We start from the raw sequence: 15604 nt of genomic DNA, 5'->3' as shown, positions 1-15604 counted from the left end.
TGCTTTGTTGGATTCTAATTTCTAGATTAAATGTTTAGGTTCAATTTTTCTATGTAATGCAACTTCAATCAATTTCAAGTTCAAGTTCAAGGGAAGGGGACTTTAATTAGGATGGCTTTGACCATGGACCCTTTGCCGTAGTAATCTCTTTGGGTTCAGTTGTCCATGTGCCATTGTTTCTTTTGATTTTCAAGATCTTGTTTGTTTGTTTTCTTTGAAGCGTTGATGCATGGAAGAAGGCTGTATTATTGTCTCCTCCTTGAAGCCAAGAGATCCTTGATTTTTGCAGCCAAATTTGTTCCTCTCTAGATAGCTCTTCAGCCAATAGCTCAACCAGTATATTTGCTTTATCTTGTGAGAACAGCTCGGGTGGTTGGATTTGTAGCCTCTCCAATTCTCGTGACAACTTTTGGATATTTGTTTCCACTTTTCTAGTAATGGATGTTTTTTGGCCTCGTCAGTCAAACGAAAATTATATTCGATCAGATCTTTTACTTACAAAAACGAAGAACAAACAGAATCGAAGACTGGATCGGAAGATAAAGAAGGAACGAAAAGTTTGGGTGGCATTGGAAAGATTTTCCCCTCGAATCTGATCTCATATATGATAATTTTCCATGAGAAACAGATCTTTCCTTGCCAACCGAAGCCTATCTTCCCAAAATTCTACCGTTTTCTACTTATCCTGTAGCCGAAAAAAATCTCATTTCATTAATAGAAAGCTGTGTTAAACTAGTAATCTATGGCCCCGCTCATCTCTGTGTTAAACTAGTAATCTATGGCCCCCTTAATCTCTGTTATGAGTTCATAAATCGACATGTTGCATTGAAAATCACCTGTGCTTTTCATCAAGTGTTTGGATTGATCTGGGCTAGAAAGAACAGAGTATGATAAAGGAATACGAATGGAGATTGCGGACATTGCAAAGAATACTAAAGAAAGAATTTTCTATCATGTCACAAACAATTGGTAATTTTTGTTTTTGAATGCATTGGGGGTGGGGATTCATGATTCATTCCTCATGTGGCAGAGAATGGGAACGCCATAATATTGACCGAGCTGCTCATATTGTTTCATCCGTGTCTGGTTCTTCAAATAGCAGGAGGACCAATTGACTCATCAAATGCCAATATTTTTGTATTCACTCGTATCCAAATTCGAATAGCAAAACTGCTATCTAAATTTGAATCAGGTAGAAATTTAGAAAAGACATTTGAATTCGAATCCGGAACTTTATATGATATCCGATAATAATCCGATCCTATAGACTAGCTGATTATTGATTGGTGATTGTTATTTTATTATTTTTTGATTTCTGATTTACAATTTCCAATTTTCGAATCTGATTAGCAGCCCTTTTTAAGAGAAAAATGTTTAATACTTTACTCTAACCGGGTAATTTTCGATTTCCAATTATCTGGTTACTGATTACCAGTTTTTGAATCCGATTATTATTTAGTTTCAGAGAAAGAAAAAATGTTGAATACTTTATCTGGATAAATTTTTATCCGGATGTTATTCGATTCAACAATCAATTATTTGAATCCGAATCCGGTTGCTTAGAGGACAAATACGGATATTTTTCGATAAGAAAAATTCCGGATACAGACATCCTTAAACGAATACGAATGGGAATTCGGAAGAAGATTTTGATTATCCATTTACAGGTCTAGAACAAACCATGTTTTCTCTCATTCAAAGAAAAGGTTTTTCTGGGCTCTCAAAGGACCATAGGTTTCCCATTTTCTTGTTGCTGCTGAACTATCAACCCCTTGGATCGGGCACGATCCGCCCAAGTCAACGTATTGGTCTTTGGCTGAGCTTTCACCTCAATTCGTTTTGTGTTATGCGAGCCTGAAACTATCATCATGACAAGGAAGTCCAGCACAGTAGACCTTTCTAAGTGCAGGGCCATGATAGTTTTAACTACTAGGATTGCTATGGGAAGACTTTTATGTAGTACATATGCTGCCTTCACTGTCTGCTTAGAAGCTATAATCATATAATCAAGGACCAGACATCTCATTCTAGAGAAACAAGCTCTCAGTAAGAAACTTACTATATTGACTTACAGTTTGTAAATAGGTCTTTTAATAGGCATGCTGACTATATTACTAAGGGTGGTAGAATTTTCTCTTTACACAGGTGTTGTTGGAAGTTGGAACTTCCACCACTATTATGTTGAACTCTTATTTCTTTACTTCAAGGGTGATCACCTGGGAGGAAAAAAAACAGAGAACTTACTGGCATGATAGGATCATTCTCCCTAGAGGTGAACATCCCCCAAATCAAAGAAAGCCATCAGAGTAAGCAAACGCCTACTGAAAGAATAATCATAGCCTTTCAGAATCTGTTTTCAATTATTCAACTCTCTTTCCCCCATTACCCAACCAATCCCAGTGACAACCTCGTCCAACTGAACTACATTAATCAGCAAATATTCACCATCATGTACATCACCCACTTTGTTGAACACAGTTGGTAATGCAGTGACAGGGTGTTATGTAAAAATTAGTGAGAATAATCCACTTCAATTGCTAATCCCTTTTTATCCAGAGCAAAGGTAAAAGATAAACAAGATTGCTTGTGTGAAGGATAGCATGACTCAAAATTCACAAAATTCCTGCCATTGATTCAAAGAATCTAAGAGCAGAACAGTGACTGCATCTCTTATCTGTAAAGAAGCATACCAATCATACTAACTACTTACCTGCCACACCAAAACTAATACATGTAAGTTTTTGGTGTGTGCCACATCCCCAGATAAGGGTTGAAAAAAAGGAGGAGATAAGCCCTTTTAAGGGTTGTGGCCATAATTATGTAACTTCAATGATGAGATAGGAAAATAAAGTCATGGATGGTTTCATCAAACAATTAAGACCTTAAATGCAAGTTAAAATCCCACTGAAAAGTTTCTAGGAAACCACGTCAACTACCAAGACAAGGATAAAAGGAATTTATTGTTTGAAGGCTTCAAGTGTAAGTCTAGGAACAGGTATCCATTGTGGAAAATTAAGGGTTTATCAGTCCAGGTGTGTGCATTGCAATTTTCTTATCCAACAGCAATTAGGTTCATATCAAATCCAAAAGAGAATCTCCTGGAAAAACAAAAGATGATCAAATCGTTCAATAGAAGAGTTGTTAACAATCACAAGCTATCTAGTGCATCCTAGTGCTCAAGAAACAATAAATTTCATTGGCATGAACACTCAGAAGACACAACAACAAAAAAACAACACACGCCTTGCCTTCCAGTCAAATCTATTTGAATTTAAGGTTTTCGAATCCACCTAAAAGGGTTTGACTGAATTTTTCAGGTTGCACCAGCAAAATTAATGAAGCATTGCAACATGTAACAAGATTATGCTGTTAAGATGTACAGAAATGTGACATGAATCCAGAGGAAAGGATGCTAGTTTTTTGTTACAGAAGGTATACCAGTGATGCCACTTTCCTTCTGTAATGGATGCTATACCATGTAGTTAACAGCTAAAATTGCAACCTAATTAGAATCAAGTGAGATTTTATACCCTCTCGTAGTGTAATTAAGAACAGTTACAGTCCCTGAAAAGGATAGATTTTCTTCAACAAATTTCTGGACTTTGTTAATACATGAATTCTTTTGGAGGTGTTTTATTTTGAAATTGCAGGTTTTCACTTACATGTGTAATCTTGTGGAATGAGAAACACGTATTCCCTGGGTGGTATCTGACCCCCAAAAGAAATGGAACTAAAAAGGAAAAAAAAGAAATAGAAAAGAGAGACATATGCCAGCAAGTTGAAAGACACACAGAGCAAATGGACCAACAATCTTACTGGGAAACAAGAAACAAAGAGAACCATTGTAGTGCTATGAAACATTAAAAATCATTACACAAAAAAGTATGCTACTGACAGCCACTATGAAGTATCTATCTATTGACGCTATGCACATCAAAGAAACTGATGAACATGCTCTGGTAAACAAATATCTTTAAGAGCTAAGCAAAGCCCATAGCATATTGGACAAAACTAACCATGAAAATGGATTAAATAATACTATCTTGACCCCTGTAAGAGGAAGTAACATAGAGTAGGTAAGCAAACACACAAATATCCTGGCACCTTCAAGAAACATAGATTCAATCCAAGTCAGAGGAGAAAAGACACATGAAGAAAAGAAACTATTTCTAGTCTCCCCTTTTTTTGCCTCGAACACGGACAGGAAGAAATATTTGAGGTACAACCATATTGAACTAAAAATTGCTGGAAATGGGACGTATTAATCGGTAAATTTGAATTGCTTCATATATCTAGATGTCACTCAACCTTATACATGTTCAAAGGGAGCAGTGAAAAAGATCAATTCTTTTTTTTTTTTTTTTTTGTTGGTAAAGAAAAAGATCAATTCTGGCATGCACAAGCTGTGCAACTGTTATCTACAAGCAAAGCACTAGATTGCAACTGGCATAGTGTATATTAGGTGCATTCACAACATCATCAATATATACACCTCACCAGTCCGCAAAGAATAGCAATCATGATATATTAAAATCCAGAAAGCATTAAACAAAAACAAAACATACAAATGGCCAAAGCAATGAGCCTCCTGATAAATAAAACCTAAAAAGCTACGAGAAAAATATGTAACTTTGAAGTCACAAAGGATCACAACTGATGGAGCATGAAGGGAGGAACCACCATCATGGGGATGAGGGAAGAAAACAAAAGAAAGAAAGAATGGAAGCAATACATGCATGCACAAGGAGTTTCTGTGGCCACCACTAATTAAACCCCTCCCAAAGAGCATGATTGATCAAGTGCCTCTTGATCAAGGCTAATCTCTTTATGTTAAGCTCAGAGCATTCTCGAACAAACTTCAACATGGGCATGACCTTTATTCATGAGATAAAAAAGTTACACAATCACCCTTCTTAAGCATAATAAAGTAGTAAGTATTCATTCAGTTAGAATGAAGAACAAGTAGATAATTAGACATAAGGTTACCCACATGAAACAGTACTTTGAAAGAAGTAGTGGAGTAGAACAGTTTCAACCTAATGCCGTAACCAGCAGTTGGGCAGGACCATAGATGGATATGACTCTGCTGCTAGATTTTGCATTTGACTTAGATACAAATCTTCCATACATTGGAATAAATAACAGTAGTACCAGCATGTCAAAGGAAGCCATCGGATGACAGAAGAGAGAGAGCATGCTTGAGAGTTAACAATTAATCTTATCTGATCTGGAAATGTTTATAGGAGGCATTTCCTTGGAGGCTTATTGGCATCCTCCCACTTTGGTCAGCCTGCCTACAATGGTTTTCCTTGCGGCTGGAACCTTCTCCTTGAGAGTCAGTTGAACTCTTTCTTCGCCGTTCATTGTGTCCAGCCAAACGTCTCCGGCAGCTCCTCTTTGCCTCATCAAACTCCGTCAGTTCATGGAACCTGAGCAGTAGGATACAATTGTAATATGCAGGTCAAAATAACAAAGGATGATGAGGGAGAAAATGGAGGAATATGATCAGTGTCTTACTTTTCTTAGATAACTATATATGCATGGAAGACTAAGACAACAGAAAATCTATGTTTACAGTACCAAATTGATGGCTATGATTTAGGGGAAAAAACCACAAATGTCTTAAAGTACTGCACAATAAGAAAAAGAAAAATCATGGACTCCATTATTATGTCACAAGAATCATACTGAACTTAGCAAGCAGACAATGTGGTTGAAACCATCTCAGCAGAATCAGTTCCTTAGAGCTGAAACATGGAGTTGCTTGCTTTCTTTATATAGGATGTTATCATTTTTGGTAAGTGCCCTTCAGGTGTGAGGCGACCTTGGGGCACAAAGGTTCATTTGTTTACTCAGCCTCAGTGGAAATTCCCAAAATTCTGAAAAGCCCGTTCTTACTTTTCGTTGATGACTTGGAACAAATAGAGATTCTACCATGAGATTGCAGATTGCAGACACCAGAGCTCAAAATTAAAACCCATGTTCGCATACAGAAAGATCAACACGGACAAGCTTAAGAAGCAAAAACTATCAGGCAAACTAGTTAATTTAGCAGGTTTTCGGTAAGTTGCCCAAAAGAGAAAAAGGTAAGTTGGGATGAAATTTCACTACAATTAGCTAACGCAAGAAAAATGAACATAGTTCCAAACTCGAAATTTCTTTTGAATTACGAATCTGTTTAGGGGAAATACAGAAAAAAAGGGAGGAAACTTTAGTGAGTTATCAAGTGGACCTGCTGCATTGCTGGCAGAAGCGCTGGCGAAGGCCAGCGACAAGAACAACAGGGGCTTTGGAGTGAAGCTCGCAGACCTTGTGACGGCGATGATACTTCCTAGCATCAGACAGATCAGCGTTGCACTTCTCAGCCTGGCAGCTAGGCGGCGACACCCCACCACCACCGCATCCACCGGATCCTTTTTTAGTAGCGGAAAATGCCACCGTCGGCCTTTTTTTCTTGTCATCTTCGTAACCAAGACCTTCTTCGTCCTCCTCGTCATCTGGGTCCTCCTCAACTATCGCAACTACTTCCTTCTTCGCCTTCTCCCTACCCCCACGCTTCCCTTCGTGCCGGCTACTCATCGCCTCCATTCGTCGAAATTACAGGCACAAGCGGAAGAGGAGGAGGAAGACTTAGGGAATCCAAGACCTTGGGAGACAAAAGAAGAGAAGAAACGATCAGTGAAGGACGAAGAGAAGCAGAAATCAGGGGAAAAGGTGAAAAAGAGAGAAGGGTGTGTGAGGACCACAAGCTCCATTCGCTCTTGTCAGTCAGTATAGAGAGCAAGAGAGAGAGAGGAGGGGAGAGGGGGGAAAGAATTGAATGGTAACAAAGAAATCTTCCAATTTGTTAAAAAGATTGGTTGGTGGATTAGCTGTTGACCCTGAAAGCAAATGCAAATCGGTCTCTCTGTTTTTTCTACACAAAAACTAGTGAAAGAAAGAGAATTTCTTTTTTACCTGATTCTTGTCATCGTCAAGCTTTGCTTTAAATTTCTCTTTTTACTGGTGGAAATCAGTGAGCGTGTAAGTGATGATGACGATGAGATATGATAGGTTCTTTGAAGCCTGTAAAACCATCCCCAAATCACGAACCGTTTTGAGGGTCTGAGAGCGACCAATCACCAATCTGTCTGTTAGTTAGCACCGAAAGAAGAAGAGAGAATGTGGCCCATCGACCAGCTCTCCCCTGTCATCACTTGTCAATCGTCAGAACAGACATCAGCCCTCAACTGTACTGACGCGTGCTGTACGTCTTCTGGTTTCTACTTTCTTTTCATTTTTCCTTTCTTGGTGGCAACTTTGTCTTCTACCCTACCCATCTCTCTTTCTCTCTGCTGCTGGTCCTCTGCTTTTTAGCCCTTTTCCTTTTCCTTCTCTGGTTCTGTTTCTTTTCACGCTGGGTAAATCTCGAAGAATCCTCCTTATTAGGCATTCCATCATGCTATTAGCCTCTCTAACCAAACTCCAAAAGTGTCATAATATTGAGAAAGAAACATTTTGGCAACAACCCTTGTCCCATAAAGTGTGGAAAAAATCAACTTTTTCTTTTTTTTTTCTTCTGTTGTTTAGTTGACATTGATGAATTAGGAAAAATGACCATAACCCATAATAGGATGTTTCTGAGATTATCCGATGGGGGAATCCTTCTTTCAGGAGGAATCTCTTTATCATCACTATGTTGGTTCATGCTATCTCATAAAATAACCCATTCTATCAATTCATCCAAGCAACCTCAGATGGGTTTAGAACTTGGAAAGTGATACAGGGATCGCCTGCCTCACTCGGATGATCTTTTTGCTATTAAAATCCAACTTTTTTACTCTTAATTCTTTCCAACATCAAACCAGGAGATTTTCAATTCGATAACTCAATATATATAAGCGAATCTACTGTTAAAAAAAAAATAAAAAAAATCTACCAATGAGATGTCATAATTAACTTTTTGTGTTGTAACAAATGTCACAAATCAATACTGTCTTTTCTATTATTCTAAAAGAGTCTCGATCGAATATCAAAGCACAGTGAAGGGATTCTATCTTATGCCACTTATCCATCTACTATGCATCTTCCGTTTTCAAATAGAGAAAGGAGATTCATCTTCCGTTCGCCTCACCTTCGACCAACCAGTCTAGTGTGACCCCAGAAAGCTACATCTTTTCTTTTTCTATAGTTCTTACCGAGCAATGAATCACAAACAGTTGTAAAATTCAATGATTATGTATTCCTTCTACCACATAAGGCTTTTGATTAGCATTCATAACATATCCTGCAACAATGAAAATATTTTCCATCATTCACAAGTAGGAGTTAGACATTGTTGTTCATTTATTTTCACTTATTAGGGAAAAAGAAAAAGAAAAAGAAAATTGATGTTGATTTATGACTGTATGGTCCCTTCACTGCCCATTCACCAAAAAAATCCGTTCTTCTCATTGTTTAGCTGATTACCCAAAAAAAAGTTTAGTTATGAATTATAAGACATGCTTGATTGGATGGGGTGGGGGGACAATGGGAGCCTTGATGCAGTATTTGCAAGGACAAAGCACAAGGGAAGAAGTGCTAAAGGAAGAGAAAAAGCGGGAGAGGACAGATAAGGACCAAGTGATAGTGTGATTCTCATTACTTTAGTCATCTTTCTTCCATATGCTTTCTGGTGCATCGACAAGGAAATGACTTCCCACTCAGACAACCCATGTAATCCATCTTCATGTCTAGCTCTCACCAAGAAAAAGATAGTTTCTGGTGACAAACTCTGCAACCATGGTGCTCTTATTATGGCTTTTTTGTACCTTTTGCATCATTGAGATTTTAACTTTTTTACTTTTTTTTTTCGTTAGAAGGAAACATATATTAGGCTCTCTTAAGTAGGGAAATAATCCTGAAGGCAAGAGTAGTAGTATCTACAAGTCCCCAGACTCTCTTAAGGTAAAACTACAAATAAGCTCCCTTGACTAAGTAATCTGCAAATTGATTCACAGATTTATTTACATAATTAAATTTTATAAACTCAAAACTAGATATGTATGTAAGTACCTCATTAGATAAACTGCTAATGGCTCAATCCAATGAACTGGACCGTCCATTAAGGACTAAAATCGCAGGTTACTCTACCTATTTTGAGGTGTAGAGCTAGCTGAATCACATCACGAGTGCCTTCTAATTCCATCATTCTCCATTGGTCATTATCATTTTGGCTATTATGAAGATCCCTCCCCAGTCCCAAACTAAACAACCGCAACCTCTCTTGTTTATGGATGAGTCCAAGTAGAGTCTAAAATGATTTTAAAAGAAGTTACATCACTGTTTGAACTGAATAAACAATAGCCTAGAACATGTTCTAAAGGATTGATGTCATTTGCTCTCGGTAAGGAATGAATCTCCCCTACTAGCTATGAAAGAGAAGATATGGAGTTATGGAGGGAAGGTATGTACTTGTTAAAAGCCATGAGTTAGGGTTAGAGATACATGTTTTTGGTGTGTGAGAGAGAGAGAAATCAGTATAAGAAACTCAGTGTTCGAGTGCAACTCTGAGTCTAATCCACTTGTGGATAAGATGTAATCTGATGGAGTCTCTTGAGTAGTTGAGTTTGAGTCTTGTACTTGAAGTATTGCATGCAAGGAGATAGTTGAGTTTGAGTGGAGTTCTTGAAGCCTTGCATGCATAGAGTAGTGGCGGCTAGGGCAACCCTAGATTCAGCTAGGGTTTCCAGTGATTTTCCTGTTTTGCCCTCAAACTGCGAAAGACCATTATTATCCTTAGCACGCCCCCTCAAACTTAGAAGAATATTGAACCGTTGATGCGATAGAGGCTTTGTGAAGATATCTGCAAGCTGATCCTTAGTAGATAGATACAGAACTTGGAGATCACCCTTTGGCAACCTTATCCTAACAAAATGAAAATCAATCTCCACGTGTTTAGTACGTGCATGGAAGACATAATTGACTGTAAGAATATGTGGCCCCCATAATATCACACCAAGAATAGGAGTAGAAGGCAGATAAACCATTAACTCTGTTAACAAAGATTGTAACCAAGTGAGTTCAGCAGCCGCATTTGCTAGAGCTCCATATTCCGCCTTAGTACTAGAGCAAGTTACAGTTTATTGCTTCTTAGAACTCCAAGAGATAAGATTGTAGCATAAAAAGATAGCGTAGCCATTAGTAGATTTTTGATCATTAGGGCAACCGACCCAATTAGCACCAGAGAAAATCGATAAAGAATTCGGAGATCGATGATGAATAAAAATGCCATTAGAGGAAGTTCCTTTTAGGTAGTGTAAGATGTGCTTGACGATAGACCAATGATCAACAGTGGGAGAGTGCATGAATTGAAAAACTTTATTGACTGCAAATTGAATATCAGGCTGAGTCATAGTTGTATACTAAAGAGCACCAATGATGCTCCAATAGAGAGTAGGATCCACCATTAATTCACCTGTAAGCTTACTGAGTTTGTCATGGTGGAGGCAAGAGTAGAGATAGGCTTGCAAGCATACATATTTTTCCTCTTAAGAAGATCTTGAATATATTGATGTTGAGAAAGATGAAGGCCATCATGAGATCAAGTGACAGACATGCCCAAAAATAATGAAGAGAGCCCAAGTCCTTTAGGGCAAAAATAGAGCCAAGATCACTGAGGAATTGGGCCAATAAAGCATCAGAACTACCATTAGAATAACATCATCAATATATACCAAAATAAACATAGTGCCAATAGATCCACAAAAAATAAATAAAGTAGTGTCAATCTTAGAGCCAATAAACCCATATTCAACTAGAAAGAAGCTAAGCCGGTCGAACCAAGCACGATGAGCCTGTTTTAAACCATAAAGAGATTGGTGAAGTTTGCAAACATGTTAAGATGAAAGGAGTCAGTGAAGCTATGTGGTTGCTTCATATATACAATTTGATGCAAAAACCCATGAAGGAAGGCATTTTGAATATCCAATTGGTGAATAGACTAAGACTGTGAAACTACAAGAGCCAAGACCAGCTTAATGGTAATTGGTTTGACCACCAGGCTAAAGGTTTTCTGATAGTCGGCCTTCTTGTTGATTAAAACTCTTAGCCACTAAGCGGGCTTTGTATCTTTCAATAGAACCATTTGCCTTTCGCTTGACTTGAAAAATCCATTTACATCCAATGACATTATGAGAAGGAGGAGGAGGAACAAGAGATCAAGTACCATTATTCAAAAGTGTAGTGAATTCTTCATCCATAGCCTTCCACTAGTGAGGGTATTTGTTGGCAATAGTAAAGGAAGTAGGTTCAATGTGGGTGTAATCAATTTATGTGAGAAGAGCCCTAGGGTTTACTTTTGATCTAGTGATCATGGGATGAGTGTTTTGTGAAGGTTGGGAAGTGATGGGTGGTAGAGTAGCCTGGGAGTCAAAGGGTAGGTCAACAACTAGATGAATAGGAGAGAGAGACTCGGCTAAGGTAGGTGAGGAGGGAGAGGATTCAATCCAGGGGGAGGGGGAAACCCTAAAAATGTGGGGACTAAGAGAAGAAGCCATAGGGGAGGAGATGTGGGACCCAATGGAGAAGTTGGGGGTGAAGGATTCTCTAGGAGAGTTCAACTAAGGTGGGGCTCCTAAAATTAAGGGAATGGGGTTAAGGTTTCCCACTAAAGGTGGAGGCCCTAAAATAGAGGGAAGTGGTGGGGGTAGGGGAGGAGGTTACTGTCACATCCCACCTAGCCGGATTTGGTCATACCCAAATACCCATGTGGATGATACACCACAAGACCTAAGTTTAGTGACAATTTCATACAACACATGATATAGCATAATTAAAAGGACAAGAATAAATCAAATTCAAATATAAAGTTATAAAATCTGAATTATCAAAAGGTTACAATCACCCATTATCTAAAGTTAATCAAAATGGACATTAGAGTTTGAAGGAAACATAGATTGTTGCAGCGAATAGCCTTTCATTCATAATAGGGGTTGACCACTCACGCCCGTTAGGGTTGAGGGGCGATTAATAATCATAAATTAGAGCCAATTTGTGTTTCAAAAGATATCTCAAAATATGTCCATGAAAACACAATTTTGACCACTAGGTTAACAAAAGGTAGTTCTCAACCTCACTAGTGAATGGTCTTTATTTCACCACCCATTCAAAGTCGAATCGAAATGAAACTTTGAAAAATTTTAATTGACAGTAATAGAATCCTAAGGGTACATTCAATTTAATCCAATTCTATCTAGATCAAAAAGCCCCAAATTGGCTCTCCTAAATCACCCGCAGGCATCTCGAAGAGTCAAAAAGTCCTCGCAAGGATTCGCACCATTATCTCTTATACTAGAAAGGAATATTAGAATAAGAATTGAAGAGCATTCAAGATACCTAACACTCTTTCTTTTCAAGATCTCACAATTAGAGAGAAGAGAAATTTCCACAAACTATGATTAAAGATAAGGGTTTAAGAATTCTAACCTTTCCTAACGTTCCCACAATGGTCTAAGTCACAAAGCGCCTTCGATTGGTTGGGATATACTCTTCTCCTTGGTTTCTCCTCTTGCCAAAGCCTCCACCTCATTCTAGCAAATAAAAAAAAATGCATTTAGAGGTGAGTTACAACTTAAAATAAGGTTTAAAAACCCGAAATCCCGATTCTGCCCTGTAACTGAAAATTGGGTGGGGGGGGGGGTTGGGTCACCCAACCGGCCCAATAGACCAGTCCATGGTTGGATCCCCAAACGAACTTCAATTTTGGTGATTTTTGGCTTGATGGAAAGGTCTTTCGACGATCTTCATTTGGATACCTTAATCTCGTCAATTAGACACTCCATTGTCAGTCTACAGATGGTCCAAAATCACCCTTTTTACACCATCGTGATTGATCTTCTCTCTTCTCTTAAACTCTAGAAGAGTTGTTGAGTCATCACAAGGTCCATCCACCAACATTGTCCATTTTCAAACCTTTGGGCTCGACTTGAATGGCTCACAGTTGTTGCCAACTTGAGACCCTTTTGCGGTCTTGAAATTACGGGTTAAAGGGGTAGAAATCGGGAGGATTTCACAGTAATGGTAGTCACAAAAGTAGAGTATTTAACTCCCAGACCATTCAAGACATGAAGACAAAGTTCTTCATCATTCACAGGCCATCCCACAATGGCCAATTGATCAAAAATATTTTTTATACAAAGAAGGTAATCATGAATGCTACTGTTACCTCTTCGAATATTTTGGATTTGAAGGCGAAGTTGCATTATGCGAGTGGAAGAGCAAGTTGAGTAGATTTTCTCAAGCTTGGACTAGACTTATCCAGAGGTAGAGCAACCAATAACTTGTGCATGAACTAGTTCAGTAAGGGAATCAATGATCCAGCACATCAATGGTTGATCTTGACGATTCCACTTTTGACAGTCACGATTTGGTCGAAAGATTGCATCATTCTCTTTATTAGGAATGGCAGCGGGTGGGCAAAGAGAAGAGCCATCAACAATCTTAAATAGTTCGTATGTCTTCAAAGAGGAACTATGTGAGATCTCCATAACAAATAATTCGTCTCATTAAACTTTGGGGAGAGGAAGCCAATGAGGGAGAGAAACAAATGGGAACCTGGTTGCTTTTGAGACACGTTTTTGGGTGATGGAGAGAAAGAGAAAACGTGGGAGCGACAGAGAGAGAGAGAGAGAGAGAGAGAGAGAGAGAGAGAGAGAGAGAGAGAGAGAGCGAGAGAGAGAGAGAGAGAGAGAGAGAGAGACTCGAGAGAGAGAGAGAGAGAAACTCAGGGGGGGGGGGGGGTTTTATGTGGTTTGATTGATCTTTGTGACCTACATCCACAGAAATGTGATTTGCTTGCATGAGATTGACTATAGTACAAATTACATATTTATAGTTACAAGAGTCTTGCTCAACATTAATCTTGGACTTTAACTCTAGAGTTTGAATTACTCAAGTTATCTATTTGTGTTTGGTATGAACTCTGTCTCTCGTGTGTTTGAGTGCAACTTTGAGTCTAATCCATTTGTGGATAAAATGTAATCTGCTAGAGTCTCTTGAGTAGTTGAGTTTGAGTCTGGTTCTTGAAGTCTTGCACGCATGGAGCTAGTTGAGTTTGAGTGGAGTTCTTGAAGCCTTGCACGCATGGAGTAGTGGTGGCTAGGGCAACCCTAGATTTGGCTAGGGTTGCTTGTGATTTTTCTATTTTGTCCTTAGGCTACGAAAGACCATTATTATCCTTAACAGAACTCCAAATGGAGTTAATAAGCTCAATATTTGCAAAGCCTAGAAACCTACCTCTATAAAATTCCATCCAATATTCCATAATTGATTCTCCTATGAAATCATTGACATCTATACTTAAAGTAGAAGCTTTCCAAACATTTCTAGCATGATCACAATGAAATAACACATGGGCCACTAATTCAAATGCTGCCATACAAAGAAGACATAATGGGGAGGGGAAGCTATGTCGATCAAAAAGTTGTTTTCTAGTTGGGATTGCCTCATGAGCTGTTTTCCAAATGAAACTTTAATATATGGAAGGGTGTTGAGGTTCTAGATTTTCGTCCAATGAACTTGATTTGGAGTGGAAGCTTGGGAGTTCTCCTGCATAGAGAAAGAAATTTACAACCTAAAAGAAGTTGATTTAATTGTAAATTTTCCATGTTTTGTAAACTTCCAAATCCATGAATCTTGTGTGAAGAGACATAAAATTGGAAGCAAAGTGATAGCAAGCACCTTGGTCTCAAAGAATAGAGATCTAAGCATGTGGATATCCCACACTTTAGTATTCCAAAGAATAAGCTCATTAACCACTCTTAGTCCTAACACAAGGGGTTGGGGTTTGGGGGGGGAGGTTGCTTATGCTGTATGATGAGGCCTTAGGGAAGGTTTGGTATCCATGGATGAAGATAGATATTTCTATTAAATCCATTTCCTATATGCCTCACTAATCCCAACTTGAGAGTGTTCTCCCTACTAGGATACTTCTCCATCTTAGAGATGCTCCTCTTGGTGTAGGGGCTTGGAAGAAGTGATGGTGTTGGAGATACCTTGCTCTCATAGTTGTGGCCCATAGTGAACCAAGGTTAGTTGGGATGCGCGAACTTTGTTTAGCAAAAAATGGTTTATGAAAACTATGTAACTCCATAAACCCTAATCCACCTACTTTCTTATGTTGACTTAACTTCTCCCACTTGGTCCAATTGATCTCATATGTCTTATCATTCTTCCACCAGATGTTTCTAATGAGTTTGATACGTTTGTACTAGCTTCTTAGGGTAGAAAAAAGTTGGACATGGCATAGGATGCTAGAGTTATGGCCACTGCTTTGATGAGTACCTCCTTGGCTCCTTCCTTGCATTTGACAATAATTTCTATTTCCATCTAGCCAACTTGTAATTTAGTCTATAATGAATAAAGGCAAAAGTTTGTGATTTGGACTTACCAAAGATGGATGGGAGACCTAGATAAATTCCATTGGTGGACACCTCACTAATGGCAAGAAGAGAAGAATTATGCTTTCAATTGGGTGATGGTGTGCCTTTGCTAAAGAGAATGGATGACTTTGAATTGTTACTATGTTGACCTAAGACTTGAGGGTATTCTTGGAGAATTTGAGCAATCGTAAGAGCATTCTCATGGT

General features: G+C 38.6%; 1 protein-coding gene across 2 annotated transcripts; it reads right to left on the bottom strand.

Moving 5' to 3' along the window:
- Window positions 1–1612: 1612 nt before the first annotated feature.
- LOC149004853 (squamosa promoter-binding-like protein 4) lies at window positions 1613–7146 on the bottom strand. 2 transcript variants are annotated; one of them, XM_089169138.1, is made up of 3 exons: window positions 6958–7146; window positions 6233–6646; window positions 1613–5429 (listed from the first exon to the last, which is right to left on the bottom strand). In XM_089169138.1, the coding sequence occupies exons 2-3, from the start codon at window positions 6586–6588 to the stop codon at window positions 5219–5221; spliced, it is 567 nt and encodes a 188-aa protein (XP_089025264.1). In that variant the 5' UTR covers window positions 6589–6646; window positions 6958–7146; the 3' UTR covers window positions 1613–5218. The 2 variants fall into 2 exon arrangements, with proteins under 2 accessions (XP_089025264.1, XP_089025263.1); XM_089169137.1 differs by lacking the exon at window positions 6958–7146 and having other exon boundaries at window positions 1614–5429; window positions 6233–6818.
- Window positions 7147–15604: the final 8458 nt, after the last annotated feature.

Source organism: Hakea prostrata, chromosome 9 (genome assembly GCF_041222555.1).
Source record: "Hakea prostrata isolate BN-2017 chromosome 9, UWA_Hpros_2, whole genome shotgun sequence".
NCBI lineage: Eukaryota > Viridiplantae > Streptophyta > Magnoliopsida > Proteales > Proteaceae > Hakea > Hakea prostrata.
This window is presented reverse-complemented; position numbering and strand designations above follow the sequence as displayed.

What these genes read in the sequence shown, in the direction of transcription:
- LOC149004853 (XM_089169138.1), bottom strand. Translation starts at nt 6,588, where the DNA reads ATGGAGGCGATGAGTAGCCGGCACGAAGGGAAGCGTGGGGGTAGGGAG. An exon ending in TTCTGCCAGCAATGCAGCAG is followed by an intron (nt 5,430 to 6,232) that starts GTCCACTTGATA and finishes CCTACTGCTCAG; the next exon opens with GTTCCATGAACTGACGGAGT.